This window comes from Lactuca serriola, chromosome 2 (assembly GCF_051521515.1).
Source record: "Lactuca serriola cultivar US96UC23 chromosome 2, Lser_US96UC23_V15, whole genome shotgun sequence".
NCBI classification, from domain to species: domain Eukaryota; kingdom Viridiplantae; phylum Streptophyta; class Magnoliopsida; order Asterales; family Asteraceae; genus Lactuca; species Lactuca serriola.
The window spans coordinates 188,430,768-188,449,854 of NC_136409.1; the positions used below are offsets into that span (position 1 = coordinate 188,430,768).

At 35.0% G+C, this 19,087-nt stretch overlaps 2 protein-coding genes across 2 annotated transcripts; one reads left to right on the forward strand and one right to left on the reverse strand.

Annotated features, from left to right (window-relative positions):
- The first annotated feature begins 3,528 nt into the window (after positions 1 to 3,528).
- Positions 3,529 to 12,659, forward strand: LOC145089873 (ATPase family AAA domain-containing protein FIGL1-like). The gene is made up of 11 exons (XM_079028261.1): positions 3,529 to 3,924; positions 4,247 to 4,350; positions 4,470 to 4,603; positions 4,688 to 4,806; positions 10,938 to 11,030; positions 11,136 to 11,237; positions 11,336 to 11,438; positions 11,952 to 12,035; positions 12,140 to 12,235; positions 12,318 to 12,445; positions 12,539 to 12,659. The coding sequence occupies exons 1-11, from the start codon at positions 3,529 to 3,531 to the stop codon at positions 12,650 to 12,652; spliced, it is 1,473 nt and encodes a 490-aa protein (XP_078884387.1). The 3' UTR covers positions 12,653 to 12,659.
- Positions 12,660 to 12,751: 92 nt separating this feature from the next.
- SOX (sulfite oxidase) lies at positions 12,752 to 15,553 on the reverse strand. The gene is made up of 12 exons (XM_079025886.1): positions 15,375 to 15,553; positions 14,930 to 15,045; positions 14,787 to 14,849; positions 14,656 to 14,692; positions 14,503 to 14,584; positions 14,132 to 14,250; positions 13,950 to 14,045; positions 13,745 to 13,855; positions 13,546 to 13,647; positions 13,397 to 13,444; positions 13,095 to 13,310; positions 12,752 to 13,012 (listed from the first exon to the last, which is right to left on the reverse strand). Exons 1-12 carry the CDS (start codon positions 15,447 to 15,449, stop codon positions 12,896 to 12,898), a joined length of 1,182 nt encoding a protein of 393 aa, XP_078882012.1. The 5' UTR covers positions 15,450 to 15,553; the 3' UTR covers positions 12,752 to 12,895.
- Positions 15,554 to 19,087: the final 3,534 nt, after the last annotated feature.

The following is a 19,087-nucleotide window of genomic DNA, read 5'->3' on the forward strand; positions in this document are numbered from 1 at the left end:
TCCGTTAACCGATATTTATTCTGAAACCGAAAATGTGTTCCTTCAACCCGGAGAATTGTTGATGATTGCAGCGGATCAACCCTTGAATTTTAAAGAGGCAGTAACCTCTAAAGCATGGCAGGAGGCTATGCAAACAGAGTTGAATGCAATCGAGAAGAACAAGACATGGCAACTTACTGATTTGCCACTCGGACATGAAGCAATCGGTTTGAAATACAACTTGGGAAAAGTGGTGAAGCATAAAGCTCGACTTGTAGCAAAAGGATTTGTACAAAAGGAAGGATTCGACTTTGATGAAGTTTTTGCACCGGTAGCAAAGCTCGACTTGTAGCAAAAGGATTTGTACAAAAGGAAGGATTCGACTTTGATGAAGTTTTTGCACCGGTAGCACGACTTGACACCGTGAGGCTCATCCTTGCCTTAGCAGCTCAACATGGGTGGTTTGTCCACCATCTCGATGTCAAGTCGGCTTTTCTCAATGGTGATCTCAAGGAGGAGGTCTATGTTACCCAACCAGAAGGATATGTTGATAAATCAAACAATCACAAGGTGTTCAAGCTTTATATAGATTTTTATGGTCTACGACAAGTTCCTCGAGCTTGGAACATTTGTTTGGATAAAAGCTTAAAAACGCTTGGTTTTACAAAAAGTTCACAAGACCCAGCTGTTTATAAAAGGAACTCGAAAGACAAAATTCTTATTGTTGGTGTCTATGTTGATGACTTGATCATTACTGGGTCGAACACTAACGACGTTGTCGAATTCAAAGAAAAAATGAAGAAAGAATTTGAAATGAGTGACTGGGGATTACTTTCTTACTACCTTGGAATCGAAGTTTCACAAAAGAAGTGCGGAATATCTTTGCGAAAAACGGCTTATACAAAGAAGATTTTAGAGCAATTTGGGTTGCTGGATTGCAATCCGACAACGTCACCAATGGAACTTAAGTTGAAGGTGAAGAAGGATGACAATGGTGAAAAAGTTGATCCAACTGAATATAGGCGAGTGGTAGGTTGTTTAAGGTACTTGACTCACACTCGACCGGACTTGTCATTTTCGGTTGGAATTTCAAGTCATTTCATGGAGGAACCGACCACTTTGCATTTCCAAGCTGTGAAACACACCTTACGATATGTGAAAGGAACCGTTGACTATGGACTCAACTATGTAAGAGGTCGTGAAGTTGAAGATTTGGTTGGTTTTACCGATAGTGATTTTGGAGGTGACCCTCTTGATAGCAAGAGCACAAGTGGAATGATTTTCTATCTAGGAAGGAACGTGATAACTTGGCAATCCCAAAAGCAAAAGATGATTGCTTTGTCCACGTGTTAAGCCGAGTTCATGGCAGCTACAACAACAGCATGTCAAGCCATTTGGCTTGCAAATATCATGAAGGAGCTCACGAGACATCATATCATGCCTATCACCTTATACGTCAATAACAAATCAGCAATCGCATTGATGAAAAATCATGTGTTTCATGGTCGAAGCAAACATATTGACATTCGTTATCACTTCATACGAGAATGTGTTGAACGTGGGCAAATTATAGTGGAATATGTCAACTCGAATGATCAACGGGCGGACATCTTTACGAAGGCTTTAGCATACGTGAAACATGGTGAAATGCGAAACGTGATCGGAGTGACGAATCTCGATTCAAGTTCGGTTTAAGGGGGAGAATGTGAGTGTAAACCTGACTTGGTGTGAACCTGACATCAGTAGTTGCGTCTCCATCTATGTTGACAATAAGAACTCAAATGTCAACTTCGAATGTTCACATAATGAACACAACAAATGGTAACAGTAGTATTTGTAGGCTTGTTTAAATATAAATGGAGGCTCTAACCTAAGTTGTAAGACACCAAAAAATAACAGAGAGTGTAGTGTGTAATAATTAGAGTGAGTATTATTACCTAGAGGGTTGTTTATCTTTCTTGTAATAAAGAGTGTTATTTCGTTTCTTTTGTTCCAGTTCAGAATAAAAGAGTTTTTCAACCCAACATAGGTGACACTAGATTCATTTAAAAAAAATGATGTGTAGTTCGTTAAATTGATTAATTGCATACTTCTATTCACTATATTTCTTAATTTAATATGTGGAGTTTTCAGAATAAAAGAGTTTTTCAACCCAACATAGGTGACACTAGATTCATTTAAAAAAAATGATGTGTAGTTCGTTAAATTGATTAATTGCATACTTCTATTCACTATATTTCTTAATTTAATATGTGGAGTTTCCAAATGACCGTATTCTATCTTTCCGTATTCTATTTCCATTTTTCTAGTAGTGCCCGAAACATAGAGCATCCACAATGAGAAGTTTAATGGAAGAGTTGAATAACGTGTCATGCCTACTTGTCATTCAATGGATACAACTCCACCATTGTGAAATGTCACCTTACATTCAATGGATTTGGAGTTCAATGACCATTGAACTCTTCAATGGGAAAAATGAAAGTGTTTAAATTTTTAAATAAATAATTTTTTTAATATGTTCCATTGAACATGTAGAGTTTAATGCATTGTGGGATAAAAATGAATAGAGTTGTATGATGTGGTATGAACTCTATAGACAGGCCCGTCCCAGAGGGTGGGCGATAGGGGCGACCGTCTAGGGCCCATCTTTTAAAGGGGCCCAAATTTTTTATGGAAATTGTTATATTCAGAAGATAGTACAATCAATTTTCTTTCAATTATTGATTTATTATAAAAAAAAACTTGATGACATTTGTGTATTTTAAGGGCCCACTTTTCTTCTCTCGCCCTAGGCCCAAAATATGTTAGGAACGGCCCTGTCTATAGAGTTCAATGCATTGTGGTGCCCTAAGTTCGTGCTTTATCCGAATTAACCCATTAATTTAAGCGTATACTTTATGTTGGTATTTAAGCTGACTGATATCCCTTCTCATACAGGGATAAACAAAACCCACGAAGAAATCAGAAACCCTCACGAGTTCTCCATCGTCGGTAAAAATCAGAAACCCACAAGTTGTCCATCGTCTTCACGGCAAAAATCAGGTCTTCTCAGTCCTTATTCTTATTGATTAATTTATTTGCTTCATTTGCGTCTAAAAAAGTGGTCGTGAACTTCCTTAAGCATGTGGTTGCTGATCAAAGCGGAGCCGCGGATCATATATACATATTTCATCATAGGCGCTGTTCTAAAAAGAACATACTGTATTTCATAGGTTGAATTTTTTTATGATTTTCTTCAAGTTTTACGTATTTTTTGTGTTCTGTATGACTTTCTTCAAGTTTTACGTCATTTATTGCTATAAATTTCCTGCTTTGTGAACCCCACGTCAACAGTTCTATGTAGTTTAGGTATATTTGCGTATGATCCTCAGTTTATGGCGATAGTTTTAACCTAATTTTCACCGTTGCATGTATTTAATTATATAATTAGTATATGTTTGCATTCTGAACGTACGATCGTTTTTGGGTTGCAGTTTAGGTTTCGCATGCACACTGTCGAGCCAGCATTTGTAGCTCAAGTCAAGTCAAAAACCGTATTCATCTTCTATCATGAATATGTATCAAGCTCAAGTCAATTCAAAAGTTCAAACTCGAGCTGCAGCTGCCCGATACAGATCTCAGATGCAAGCTATTAACCAATCTCATGGACCTCAAGCTGATCAGGCCAATCATGCCCATATCAGTGGCAATAATTCTGTCATTAATTCAGGAGAAAATGGTTCCAAGGTTGTTGCTGAGGGTGGTCCTTCTTCGTCTGCGTATAATATTAATGTTGATCATGAAGAAAGAACAAACAAAAGTAGCTTGACATTGAAGAAGAAGCGAGCTCACATTGAAATCAGTAACCCAAAGAATGAACAGGTCTTGTCTCAATCAAGCAACAAGGAAGCTAATGCTGGTCATGTTACTAGCAATACTTTGTTTACCGATGCAACAAAAATGATGGTATACATGTTTAACTTTGAAATGTCTTCTTATATGCATGCTTCAAAAGAAACTTAATTATTATCCCTTAATCATGTGTTTACTTACTCTAATTGCTACATAATTTGATGTGCAGCCTTTTTAATCCCATCAAAGAAAGTGATTTATATACTCTAGTAACTCATAAGAAATTAATATTGAGCAACAGCTTCTTTAACTTAATACTACTTTAATTTGTAGTATTGGCTTCTCTCTTGTTTTCCCATCTGAAATTGGAAAAATATTTAAAAAGCATGGGTCATAAATACTCTCGATCCATGATGCAAGTCACTTTATGCCACAGGAAATTATTGCTAGGCAAAGGGAATATTTGGCTGGACAAATAGGCAATGGTGTCACAGGTAATCTAGCATCATTTAAAGCTAATGGTGCTTCAACAGAAAAAGGGTAATTAAGTTCAATACTTGGTTGTTAATTAACATCATAAAGCTATTAGTTATATATATCGAGCATGGTTCTATATAAAAATTTTGTTCATTAATTTTAACTTATGATTAATTACGTACATGCAGCGTGGGTTTGCTACGTGGTCCTGATGGTCAACTTCCACAGCAGTTGAGGAATATAGAGCCTCGACTTATTGAGCAGATTAGTAATGAGATAATTGACTCTAATACCAATGTTCACTGGGATGATATTGGTTAGAGGTTTTTCGTGTTTCATTAACTTTTAATTATCTTTATTAATAAATAAATTTTTTTATATATTGTCATCTGAATTACAGCTGGATTGCATCATGCGAAAAAATGTGTAAATGAGATGGTGATATGGCCTTTGTTACGCCCTGATATTTTCAAAGGCTGTCGTTCTCAAGGAAGAGGACTTCTTTTATTTGGTCCCCCGGTAAGCTCAATATATATACATTAATCTACTATATAATATATCGTTTATGACAAAAGTCAAACTCTTTTGATTTGTTAATTGATATAGGGAACAGGTAAAACAATGATAGGTAAAGCTATTGCTGGAGAGTCTAAAGCAACATTTTTCTACATATCTGCGAGTTCAGTAACAAGCATGTGGGTATGTATGTATGTATGTGATTGATTTATAGCACTACGTACCCACATATTTTTTATTGGTTATATTCAAGTAAAACAAAAGGTTATAAATTAAAGATATGATAACTATATATGTATAGGTGGGAGAGGGTGAAAAACTAGTTCGGGCTCTTTTTGGAGTTGCCAGATGTCATCAGCCAGCAGTAATATTTGTGGATGAAATTGATTCTCTGATGTCCAAGGTATATACCTCACATTTAGATTTTATTCGAATACTTTAATTTATTTAGGCTAATTACATGATTCACTTTCCTTTTTTTTTCAATTTGATTACAATTGCAGCGTAATTCATATTATGAGCATGAGTCAACCAGGCGAATTAAGACACAGTTTCTTATTGAAATGGAAAGATTCGGTGGAAGTGAACAAATTCTACTCATAGGTGAATAAACTCTAACATCAAAGAGAGGGGTTAAACTCAAGAAATAGCAACATACCGCCATTGATTCACATATTTTAGCATCCAACTTTCAATACTTAATTTCTATAAAACTGTAATTTGAAATTTTTACTCAGCTATAGCATGCAGTACCAATTTAAATACACACCAATTTACATTGCTATAATTAGGTAGATCTTTTAAAGTATAATAATGCCTTGAAAAAAATATTTGTAAGTAGACGCTATAATTGAGTAAATGTTCCAAAGTAAGGAAAAGAAAAGGTAAAATGCAAATACTAAAATTTCTCGTGACACCCCTGCTATAAAATCTTGCGTGATGTTGTTATATATATATATATATATATATATATATATATATATATATATATATATATATATATATATATATATATATATATATATATACCTGAAAATTGAAACACCTTTTTCAGACAAATAAAGAGCTTCCATATATATTCACTTCAATTTTAGTGAAATCCCACTTGTAAAGTTTTATCTTATTTCACACCATTTATAAATCCATTTGCTTTGTGATCATATATACATCTGAAGGAGCAACAAATAGACCACAAGATTTAGATGAAGCAGCTAGGAGGCGATTGACCAAGAGATTTTATATTCCACTCCCTTCAGCAGGTACAACTTTAATTTATCTTTTTTTTTTTTTTTTTAAATTAACTCCTTATATATGCTACTTAATATTTATACAAGGCTAATTATGTCTTCCGTGTATAGAAGCAAGAGCCTGGATAATCCGTAATCTTTTGAACAAGGATGGACTTTTTAAACTCTCAAAGAAGGATATTGATACCATATGCAAATTAACAGATGGTTTTATCTCTACTCTTTTAAAACTTTATTTTTCCTCACTTTGATGTATGTCTTACCCTTACCTTACATGTATTTTGATTTGTTTTAGGGTATTCAGGATCTGATATGACAAATTTAGTCAAAGATGCTTCCATGGGTCCAATCAGAGAGGTTTTGAAACAAGGGGCCGAGATTACTAATCTTAAAATGGAGGATATGAGATCAGTTACTCTAAAGGTACATACGATTGAAATCAGCATGGATTTTCAACTTTCATACCTCTTGGGTTTTATATTTAAAACTAGGAGTCTGTTACAACAGATTGTATACATGTAACAGATTGTATATTTGTATACATGCGATTCTTAGTGGTTATCTTATGTTTGTATGTTCTCTCTAATTTTTATAGGACTTTAAGGATGCACTAAAGGAGGTGAGACCTTCTGTTTCTCGGAACGAACTTCGAATATATGAAGAGTGGAACAACCAATTTGGAAGTTTATCGACATCAACCATCTAGCATTTTTCAAGTAAATTTAGTTCATTAATAAGTTGATGATGGACAGATATGAAACTTTGTTTTTGCGCTCTTGGTTTTGGAACTTGATTTTTTTTTTTCGAAAATGCTCAATGACAATCAAACAAATCATAATTTCTCGTACATGTATTCTAACACTAAATTGCAAAAATAGTCATTATTTTTAGTTGAAAGTTACCACTTTGGTCTAAAATTTTTTGGACCAACACCATTGGTTCAAAAATGATAATTTTATTGTAGTTTTGTTCCAAAGCTTTTTGAAAATACTACAATTATATCTTTACTTTTATCTTTTTCCTTTTTCTTTTTCATTTATGCATTTATAAAAAACTCAAAAATAAAAATCCAACACCACCCTTACTATCCTCACACACCCACCGTGTCTCTCTCTCTCTCTCTCTCTCTCTCTCTCTCTCTCTCTCTCTCTCTCTCTCTCTCTCTCTCTCTCTCTCTCTCTCTCTCTCAGAACGTGCGTGCAGCCACTCAGAACACCACTACTTGCCAGAAATTTAGAACGCGACCACCACCACCATCATAACGTCATATTTTTGTCGTCGGAGGCACTAAAAATCTAGTGCCACCAGAAGCATGGAAATCCTAACACCACTGTAACCTAGTGTCGCATTCACCGGCGCTTTAATTTCTCGTTGAGACGACCTTCTGAGTGAGAGAGTGAGAGAGGGAGATACATCGTTGTCGAATCCAGAACACCACCACCTACCTTCTCTGACATCGCCTACTAGAAACCACAAGTCGCCGCAGCTACTAGGGGTGAGCATTTGGACCGGCCCGGACCGAACCGGTTATGGAGAATTTTATGGACCATGGACCGGATCGGATGAGTCGTGTCCGTGTCCATGTCCGGGTCCAGTTCCGGTTTTTGGACCCGTTTGGACCGGTACAACGTTAATTGCATATAGTATAATAAGTAATCTACATTGATGTATAATATTATAACTTGCAAAATTAATATGTTTCCGTTTCATGCCTGACTAATCTACATTGATGTATAATATTATAACTTGCAATTTGCAAAAATTAATTTTCCAAATAAAAGCAACTAACATATAAATCAAGTTCACCAACAAAAGTTAAACAATTTTAAGACAAACATACAAAAGTATTACCGTAACAACAAAAATCATAGTTTAAACTTTAAAATCAATCAAACTAACAAATTTCATAAACTCATAATCTAATCTTCCATTGGTCTCTTCCCCATATCATTGTCATACATATGTAATATATTTAAAGCTTGTGCAATCTCTACATAAACACAAATGAAAATGTTGTTAGTATTTAATAAGAAGTAATAATTGTATAAAAAAAGAATAAAGATTGTAATTTTTTTACCCAAAGCTATATCATCATCGTTCAAGATGTCACCAACGTTGTCAACTATCGAATTTGTAAACTTTATCACCTAATCTTGGGTGCATAAAAAAGCTTCCACTATCAATGTCGATAAACTAGTTTGATACTCACTTACAACTCTACTACAAGTGTTAAACGCGGACTCGGAATTATAGTATAAAATAATACTAAAAAGCTGAAATATTTCAGCTTTGATAGCTCTACTTTGAGAGATTGTAACTCAATGAATATAATACCAAAATAAACAAAATTATAGTCTAAATTCATCTACAAATTGTAAAATAAATGTTGGAAAAAACCGTAGGTCAATCCGACTTAAAACGAATGAGTTATGGGTGTTTAAAAAACGTCACAGATTATAAAATCTTGCTAAAAAGCTGAATTTTTTCAACTTTGATAGCTCTACTTTAAAGGATTGTAGCTCAGTGAATATAATACCAAAATAAACAAAATTATAGTCTAAACTCATCTACAAACTGTAAACTAAATGTTGGAAAAAATCGGAGGTCAATCCGACTTAAAACGAATGAGTTATGGGTGTTTAAAAAACGTCACAACTTACAAAATGTTGCTGAAAAGCTGAATTTTTTCAGCTTTGATAGCTCTACTTTGAAGGATTGTAACACGGTGAATATAATACCAAAATAAACAAAATTATAGTCTAAATTCATCTACAAACTGTAAACTAAATGTTGGAAAAAACCGCAGGTCAATCCGACTTAAAACGAATGAGGTATGTGCGTTTAAAAAATGTCATTAAAATCTTAATCATGTCCAACCAGTTCTAAACCCGGTAAAAACCGGACCGGACCGGGAAAAAAACCGGACCGGACCGGCGAGAAATCTTAGAACCGAGAACCGGCCTGGGGGTCCAAAAAAACGGTCCGGTCTGGTCTGCTCCGGTCCGCCGGTCCAAATGCTCACCCCTAGCAGCTACTAGGGTTTTTAGAGCCGATGTCGGTTTCGTTTGAAGATTTTGTCATAGAACTGGAATGTCTCTATCGTCATCGTCGCAAATCTAAAAGTCCAGTGTCGTCGCAGATCTGGAATGTCATTCCTGAGATCTCCAACAACTCATTCGCGACCACTTTTTGTTTTCTCAGGTAGTGGAACCCCTAGATCTCCAATAAAATGACAACGAGATACAACGTCAACTTCTGTTGTGTTTTTAATACATCTATACACATAAGATATGTGCAACGAAATAACAAAACAAGGTCTATATGTACATGCACCATAGGATCTAGGTTTTACTAAGTATAGCAACCTACTTTGAAATCTAACTAAAGAAAAGGTAAGAACTAAAGAAGTTTTTTGTACTGTTTGCTCGAACCTGAGACCGGGTATGAGGATGCTCTCAAGCTTAACTACTGCAGCCTATGGTTTCCCCTTAGGATTTTTCTTTAGATCATTTGTAGGTCTGAGCTGACGGGTTTCTCACCATTCTGGGTATCTGATTTTCTCAAAACACCCATCAATGTTGTAACCATCTTTTTCACAAGGCTTATATTTTAAATTTCTCTTGTCGACATCTGTGTAACACCCGATCATTTATAACAATGATTTACTGTGGTTTTAGAAATATATTAATTTTTTTTTTATCAAAAGTCAATTTAATAAAAACCTTGTATTACATCTAGTGTACAACTCATATTACACAAACCATACAACTGGTTTAACATTTGCATATTCTCTATTTCTTTGTATGTGATCATGGAATACATGACATTAAATAAAATATATGTAAGACAAAAATTGTATTGTGAGTTATAAGAATTTAGACTCAAATCATATACAATATCTTATAACAATTTGTTTTCATATTTTAAAATACTTTAAGACTATGCAATGCATGTCCTCACTCAATGAAAACTTATAGGTCCTTCCCGTATCTTTTATATGTTCTTTATCTCACAGTTGTATGTCACATCTAGTGTCCATAGGACATAACTTTCGGTAATAAATCGAACCTGTTTTATCATGTTAGAAGAACATATCAACTACCACGATATCTAGACAACTACTTCGCGACGGGGGTTATCATCCTAGTAGTATCTTGCTGATCCATTATAGGAAACTGTGGCTAGTTTGCCTTGTATTTATTCACTTGCTATGTTATATCCAGTAGCATCTTGCTGATCCCTTATACGAAGTTGTGGCTAGCATGCTCTTTATTTATTCACTTGCTATGCTATATACTCGAATGATGCATGCTCATTCTTTTTTTCAAGACTGGTCACACACAATGTTATGCTTAACAAAATAATCATAAGGGAACATATAATGTTAAGCCATTTCATATCAAAACATATAATCCAATTTTGCTTAGCAAGCTCATATTTTGCTATACTTTTCAGTTTTCAAGTATCATATTTCACATATATAAACTTTAAAAAATACATCGTTAAGCAATGTCTTATTTTATTAAGCCATGTATCCCAATAAAAGTTTCTAATATCTCACAACAAACAATAGATATATGTTTTACAATAACTCTTTGATATGTAAAATGTGCTCTCCCAAAATGTATAGTCTATTCTTTAAAAGTTCTGATTGATTTTGTATGATTCAAATTTAACTGAAGATGCACTCTATTTATACTAAATCTTTGAGCATGTTTCGTATAATCTAGAAGCTTAACCATCCACACGATATCCCAAAAGTTTGACACATATCCTCCAAATCATCATACATACTTATAAAGCTAGCATTTTTTCTTAAATCTCATGCATTTGAAACCCCCATTCTTTTTGACTTGTTTATATATATCTTTTTCTTGATATATGTAGGGAACAGGTAAAACGATGATAGGTAAAGCTATTGCTGGAGAGTCTAAAGCAACATTTTTCTACATATCCGCAAGTTCAATAACAAGCAAATGGGTATATATGTGAATATGTGATCGATTTGTAGCACTAATTTATGGTTATATTCAAGTAAAACAAAAGGTTATAAATTAAAGATATGATAAACCTATATATGTATAGGTGGGAGAGGGTGAAAAGCTAGTGAGGGCTCTTTTTGGAGTTGCCAGATGTCGTCAGCCAGCAGTAATATTTGTGGATGAAATTGATTCTCTGTTGTCCAAGGTATATACGTCACATTTAGATTTTATTCGAATACTTTAATTTATTTAGTCTAATTACATGATTCACTTTCCTTTTTTTCAAATTAATTACCATTGCAGCGTGATTCAAATTCTGAGCATGCGGCAAGCAGGCCAATTAAGACGCAGTTTCTGATTGAAATGGATGGATTCAACAGTGGAAATGAACAAATTCTACTCATAGGTGAATAAACTGTAGCATCCATTGGTTTATATATTGTAGCATCCAACTTCAATACTTAATTTCTATAAAACTGTAATTTGAAAATTTTACTCACCTATAGAGTGAAATATCAATTTAAATCCAAAGCAATTATTTGCATTGCTATAATTAGGTAGATCTTTCAAAATATAATTCCTTGAAAAGAAAGTTTGTAAGTACAACGCTATAATTGAGTAGATTTTTCAAAGTAAGGAAAAGAAATGGTAAAATTCAGTATAATGTTGTTATCAAAAGAAATTAAAGGATGATGCTATGATACAGAAATAGATGTAAGTACAATGCTATTTCTTACGTTTAGCCCAAAAAAAATAGGTCACAAAATGTCAACAAAGTGTTGAATTGATCTTGACACACCTTTTTCATACAAATAAAGTTTATGGCAGATAAAGAGCTTTCATTTTTAGTGAAAAATCTCATTTGTAAAGTTTTATCTTATTTCCATTTGCTTTGTGATCATACATATACAATTTGAAGGAGCAACAAATAGACCACAAGATTTAGATGAAGCAGCTAGGAGGCGATTGACCAAGGGATTTTATATTCCACTCCCTTCAGCAGGTACAACTTTAATTTATCTTTTTTTTTTCTTTAAAATTAACTCCTTATATATGCTACTTAATACTTATACAAGGCTATTTAATAAATATGTCATTGGTGTATAGAAGCAAGAGTCTGGATAGTCCGTAATCTTTTAAACAAGGATGGGTTTTTTAAACTCTCGGCAGAGGATATTGATACCATATCCAAATTAACAGATGGTATTATCTCTACTCTTTTTGAACTTTCTTTTTCCTCAGTTTGATATATGTGTTAAGTTAATTGTACTTTGATTTGTTTTAGGGTATTCAGGATCTGATATGACGAATTTAGTGAAAGATGCTTCCATGGGTCCAATCAGAGAGATTTTGGAACAAGGGGCTGAGATTACTAATCTTAAAATGGAGGATATGAGATCAGTTACTCTACAGGTCTTATATTTACACCTAGGTGTCTGTTACAATAGATTATATACAGTGGTTATCTTATTTTTGTTTTTTGTATGTTGTCTCTAATTTTTATAGGACTTTAAGGATGCACTACAGGAGGTGAGACCATCTGTTTCTCAGAACGAACTAGGCAAATATGAAGAGTGGAACAACCAATTTGGAAGTTTATCAACATCAAAAACCATGTAGCTTTTTTCAAGTAAATTTAGTTCATTGATGTTGGACACATTTGAAAGTTTGGTTGTGTGCTCTCTCAGTTTTGGAACTTGAACTTTCAAACAATACCTATTAGTTAATTCTCGTACATTTATTCAATCAAAACTTACATTACCAAGATATCAATTTATGTTACAAAACCCAAGAAATAGAAGAAAAAGTTTCACACAGACTAGTAGATATTTTATTATTGCCATGTATTTTGATTCATTCGCCTTACATGCTTGAATGCCTAACTTGTATATGAACACGATGCCATGATGTGTTAAGAATTCCCCTCAAGTTCCAGATGTCTTGAACCTTTTCAGGTTGAACATTTGCAGCCGTGTCCACCTGCTCATTGATATTTAAACTTAAAGAAGTTAGTGAACATATTAACAAATCATACAAGTTGTAATACACAGAGATGACATACTGCTTTGGCGATTATCTCTGTATTTGAGTTTATATCAGCTTCAGCTTCAAAAAGTACCCAAGCCCATTTATCGCTTCTTTCTTCATCAGCAATGTATTTGACTCCAGGCTTTTGGTATCTGGATGCCTCCATCCATGTTTTACCCCCATCAATCGATATATCAACTCTCTCAATCCCACGTCCACCTCCTGAAACTGCATATCCTTTTATAGCTATCTGCATGCACAACATTTTTAATCATATAATCAATCAATCTTCTTCTACACATATACTGTAGATCCTAAAAAAAATGCAACACCAACCTTTCCATTCTTCCCCACATTCACATCCTCTAAGGAGCATATTGCACTCTGCCAATAGAATCAAAAATCATAATGTTAACTTCACTTTCAAGTTTCAACTCCCTGTTTGATGTGGTAATAATTTATTAATTAATATAGAAAAGTAGTGCCTGAACAGGGAAATCCATTTGTGGTCTCCTGGTAGACCAATCAATGTTGTCCCAATTTACTGTTGGTGGAAACATTTTATAGTCTTTCTGCTGAAAGAATCCCTGGAAAGTAGTGATGGATACACACATACACTGTCTTGTTAGAAACACTTTATAAGTTTTTTACAGTAGTAAAAGTTAAATATGAATCTGAGCAGACCTGGCAGACTTGGGAATCTATGTTGATGGTATCCAGCCACTTGACAGAACGAGCACCAATAACCCCTGGGACTACTACTCTCAGTGGATACCCATGATCCCTATTCAGAGTCTTTCATATAATAATACAGTTTCACAAACCAATAAGTCAATAAGTAGTTAAACATTATGAATAGCAAGCATTAAATACTTGTTTGTAGGTCTACCTCTCCATTCATCTCATAAGCAAGCAGAACATCAGCTTCTGGATTTGTTGCCTGACTTAGTGGAATTGACGCCTTGTATGGACCCCCTTTTTCCTCCTATGGAAACAAACACTGAATCCCGTTACAGACAATAACACTTGAAAAAATAAGGTAAACAGAAGAAGTAAATACATGATACAAACCTTGCACCTGTCAATGCTCACAAATTCTACATGTTTGCCACCTGCAGGTGTGGTACTTGTTAACTTGGGTATGCCAACCAGTTCAAGAACATCTGCAAGTTTTGCTCCACCCCATATTGCTGACACAAACACAACAAAACACAATTTAGGTATAACTGTTGATGAAAGCTCCTTAAAAATGGCAGCTAGGGAAAACCCCTTTAGGCTGCCTTTAACTTCTCTAGGACTACTTTTGTCTTTCAATCATGAGGATAAGGAGGGCATTCACGTCTTTTGCATCATTTTTTGCCAATCTCAGTCTCAGAAATGCCATATGCTGTCCAGAAGCAGGACCTTCCTCAGATATCATATCAGTAGAAAAAGAAAGATACCATTTCCTAAGGCAGCAACATCCCACCCAACTCCTCTTACAGTTCTGGTTTTGCTCATTGCAGTTCTTCTATTGCCAGCACACTGCATCAGGAAATATACGACTGTTAAAACAAATCAAGTAACATATTTTTCAACATGAACCAAGGGTATACCTGTAAAGTGGCAGTGACATTATATTTTGGAAGATTCCTATATGTAATTCAAAAAACAAAAACAGTTTCCTAAAATCAATATTGTGAATATAGATCATATGATAAAAACACAACCCAAATTTTTTGCTTACAAAATATCTTTCATATACAGGTCTTTGGGCTTCTCAATTAGCCCATGAACAGAGACACAATATCTGTTTGTGGCATAAGAGCATTACAAGTTATCTCAATAAATAATTTATAATTGTATGCGTCAAGATGAAAAGTTCAGGACCTTTGTATATCATCAACAATAGGTATTGGTCCATGGTTTCTCTTGTAGAAGAATTCCGTAGGTGTCACATAAGAAGAAACCAAATCTTGGCGTCTTGGCTCGGCATTGAAGGGCTCCTGTACTAGAAAACAACTTAATAGTAAAAAACAAGACTATAATCAAAAGTTACTGATGTATAAATGCGTTCCAGAGTCTGAATTCAAATAATTTATAACTGTTCGTTCGTTTCTATTCATTGATGTTAATCATCAGACATATAGCCAACGATTATGCGTCTTAAATTAATAAATACGATGGAAACACAGATTTTTTTATTGGATAACCAATTAACCATAGAACTCAATACTCATACACCATCTGTCCAAATCCCTAGGGCTTTCGCTTCTAATTTTGTATTTATGATTTGAGCAATATCTTTGGGAAAAAAATCAAAAGGATAGCTTGCCTTGGCGTTAATTTTAAGAGCAGGATGACGTTGAGGCTCTTGTGAATAGTCAGATGGTGATCTGATTCCTGGCATTTCTCAACTTTACCTTCTTCTTCAATGTAATCTGCGGTGTGTGATAGGATTAGGAAGTGAAAGATACAATGAACAAACAAGCCGAATGAGAGAGTAGTCGGGTGGAGTGTGCTATCGTCACGAGTAGGTGTGGAACCCCACAATGTTCGAAAAGCTGTTTGGACGGCAGGAATTTTTTTAAGGAAATGGAGGGTGAGATGGATGGCTGTGAGGTGGTACGCGGGAAAAGCAGCGTTACGTTAGAACATTAGATAAAAATACTGATTATTGATTACCATTTAATCTAGATTCACTTTGGTAGCCACGGAAAAAGATATGGCAGCTTGTGGGTTGCGATTTGGAATTTGGATGCATCTATTTGTAATCTACTGCGATCAGGTGAGTGTAAACAAGTGTTTACTTTGGTTGGTTTAAGTAAAAAATTGGATTTTTTTTTTCATAATGGTTATGAAACTTTTTTTTTTATCTACCATGGGTTTCGCACTTGTTATTGGGTTGAGTTTCGAACATGTTTTTTTTGTATGTCTTGGTTGAGATTTAATTTTGTTTATGCATTTCAAACTTGTTTCTTGTGCGTCTTGGTTGAGTTTCAATTTTGTTCACAAGTTTCGAATTTTTTTTTATGTTAGATATCCATTGAAATAATATAATAAGAATAGAGAAGGAAAAAAAAAACTATTTTTTATTAAAATGTGAAATTTTGAAACAAAAATAGAAGAATGGTGATAAGAAATGATAAGTAAGAAGACGGGAGAGATAAACAAAAAGAATCAATGGAAACTTTGAAATTTTTAATTTTTGAACCCCTCGACCGTTTTGGTTTTTTTAGAAAAAATCATTATTATTTTATTATATTCCGTTAAGAAAGGACTCGTTGTATGAGTCGATTATTCAGTTTTCTTTTAATGGTACAAGTTTAGAAACTGCAAGCTAAATGTCAAGTAGGTTGGTTGACTTAAAAATCTTTTGATGGCTATCCTTTTGTAATTTTTGCTAGTTTTGTAGTATGATATATATATAATACTTGAAAGTGTTAAAACATGATATTCAATTATAAAGATTATCATTTTGGGAATAACTATGAAAAATTTTCACCATTTTGGATGCCTGTTAGGTATTGGATTGTGACTGGGGATATTTTCGTGGCATCTATTATAGTCAAATGTTTAGAGGTTAAAAATAAAAATAAAGATCAATCTAAGAATCATCATAATTGAGATAATTTTGATTAGGGATGAGCAATTTGGACCATTTTTCAAACTCGAACTAGAGCCAATACCAAATTATAATTGTATAATAACCGAACCGAATACATATATACGGTGTGGTACTCGGTTCCATTGTTTCCACCACCTCCATCTTCGATGTTTTCGGGTCATTACCCACTATTTTGTATTTGGTTCATATCCTCCAAATAGTCTTCCAAGAAAATGTACACTTCCACCGATATGCGTTGAGTTTGTTTCTTTTTGGAGATGACATCATTCTACTAACAGGAAAAAAATATTGATTGTAACGCGTACCACTTGGTACACTTAGCGTACAAGTGGCATGTTCTCATTTTACCCTTGTTGTGAAATAATTTGCATTTTGGTCCTTGAGCAGTACGCAACGCGTACCACTTGGTACACTTAGCGTACAAGTTGTAAAGCGAGTACGCGGGGCGTACCACTTGGTACGCTTAGCATACTGATCCGAGATTAGGATGGGACTTCGGTCATGTACGTTAGACGTACATATGTGTATACGAGGCGTATGCGAGTTATGATGAAACCATAATTTAGGGTGTTGCACCCTATATAAAGGTCTTAAGTCCTCATGGTTGGGCTCCTTACCAGCCTCCATTGCTTCAAAAACCCTAAAATCGACCCTTAACCTCCTCGTAGTGTTCTTGAACTATTAAGAAGACTTTGGTGCCCATTTTTGCTTTTGTGAAGGGAGAGGTGAAGCTTGAAGTTGTCTTGGTGGAGTGAAGGTCTTGGATCCAGAATCATCATCTTGTGGGAAAGCTTTATGAGGTATCAAGTTTGAATCTTGTCTTGCATATGTTTAGATCTCTTCATATCTAGTTTGTTATGCTTTTGGTTCCTTTTTGAGTTAATGGAAGAGTTAAGTCGTTTGAAGGCTCGTTCCTTTAGATATGGGCTTGTTTTAGTCTCATTGAGCATAAAGGTGCAAGCTTTATGAGATTTATGGTGTCATGCATGCATTTTAAGTTGCTTGTTAAGTCCTTTTTAAGCTTAGGAGCATCATTAGCCATGCATGAACGTAAAGTTAGCAACTTTACGTGATATTCCAGCTCAAGGAAGTCAGATCTATGTTTTGGGCCTATGTCTTAAGGGATTAAAGACGAAAATCGAGTTTTGGCTGAATAGGTGAGTATGTTGGACGTAAAAGAAGGCATGCTTAGCGTACAATCCTCTAAGCGAGTACATTGCGCGTACGAGCTGAGTACGCCTCGCGTACTCGGTCTGTTTGGGCTTTGGATTGGGCTATCTTTTGGGCTTGGTTGCTTGGGGCATTGTTGGGCCATCTGAGAACAAGTGTTTTGGACTAGGGAAAAGTTATTGGGCTTTAGGGTAAGGCCTGTGTAGGGATTTGAACCCAATTTGGAAAATTGGCCCATATGTAGACCTTAGATGGTTATTTGGTTTTTGGACTTTTAGATTGAAAGTTTGGGCCTTAGTCTTGGACCAAACTAGGTAATGGGTAAAATGGTCTTTTTACCCTAAGTATATGTATTTTGAAAACCATTTACAAAAACATTTTGAAAATCTTTTTCCTTAGTTTGAAACTGGATTCACACGAGTGTTCCTCCAATTCACTCAAACCAAGGCTCTGATACCAACTCGTAACATCCCAAAAATTTCATCAAATTAATCTTTTCAAAGCAAACCTTTTGAAATAGAAGTGTTTACAAAAACCTTTGTTCTCGGAACATTATTTAAAAATCAGAATCTCTTTCAACATAGTTTTCAAAACATTCACATTATCAGAGTTTCCCAGAAATCATCAGTTCAAAACACGAGGAAGTGTACGGTCATGCCTTCACCTTGCCACGATCCACTGAAGTACCTAAAACCATAAACCAAAATTGTAAGCACGAAGCTTAGTGAGTTCCCCTAAAGTCCCAACACCCAAACAAATAACATATACAAACAACATCATGTATACAGAGCCTTCAGCATGTATGGACCGCCTCATAGGGCCTACAGCCTGTCTGGATCGCTCACATGACCTTCAGCATGTCTGTACTACCTCATCGGACCTACAGTCTGTCTGGACCGTCCTTCGGGCCTTCGACCTGACTGGTTCGCCTCGCAGGCCTTTAGTCTATCCGGACCACCCTGGGTCTGTTGGCCTTCAATACAAGGCAGGGCCGCCTCAACCCAACCACACACACACACATGTCGACATATACATAACAATTAACATATAACTAATCTATAGACAAACAAGCAGATCATATAAAATCACTAAGCACAGCATAATTGTATCTACCAGGATATAGATCTGACAGATTATAACAACATGGCAACATCCTATCTACTAGGATACAAATCTAACATATCATAGCAATATCCTATATACCAGGATACCGATCTAACAGATCACTACAACATACAAATATACGATAA

What these genes read in the sequence shown, in the direction of transcription:
- LOC145089873 (XM_079028261.1), top strand. Translation starts at nt 3,529, where the DNA reads ATGAATATGTATCAAGCTCAAGTCAATTCAAAAGTTCAAACTCGAGCT. An exon ending in TATTCCACTCCCTTCAGCAG is followed by an intron (nt 12,036 to 12,139) that starts GTACAACTTTAA and finishes ATTGGTGTATAG; the next exon opens with AAGCAAGAGTCTGGATAGTC. An exon ending in TGAGATCAGTTACTCTACAG is followed by an intron (nt 12,446 to 12,538) that starts GTCTTATATTTA and finishes TAATTTTTATAG; the next exon opens with GACTTTAAGGATGCACTACA.
- SOX (XM_079025886.1), bottom strand. Translation starts at nt 15,449, where the DNA reads ATGCCAGGAATCAGATCACCATCTGACTATTCACAAGAGCCTCAACGT. An exon ending in CTGTATATGAAAGATATTTT is followed by an intron (nt 14,693 to 14,786) that starts GTAAGCAAAAAA and finishes AATTACATATAG; the next exon opens with GAATCTTCCAAAATATAATG. An exon ending in CAGAGATAATCGCCAAAGCA is followed by an intron (nt 13,013 to 13,094) that starts GTATGTCATCTC and finishes ATCAATGAGCAG; the next exon opens with GTGGACACGGCTGCAAATGT.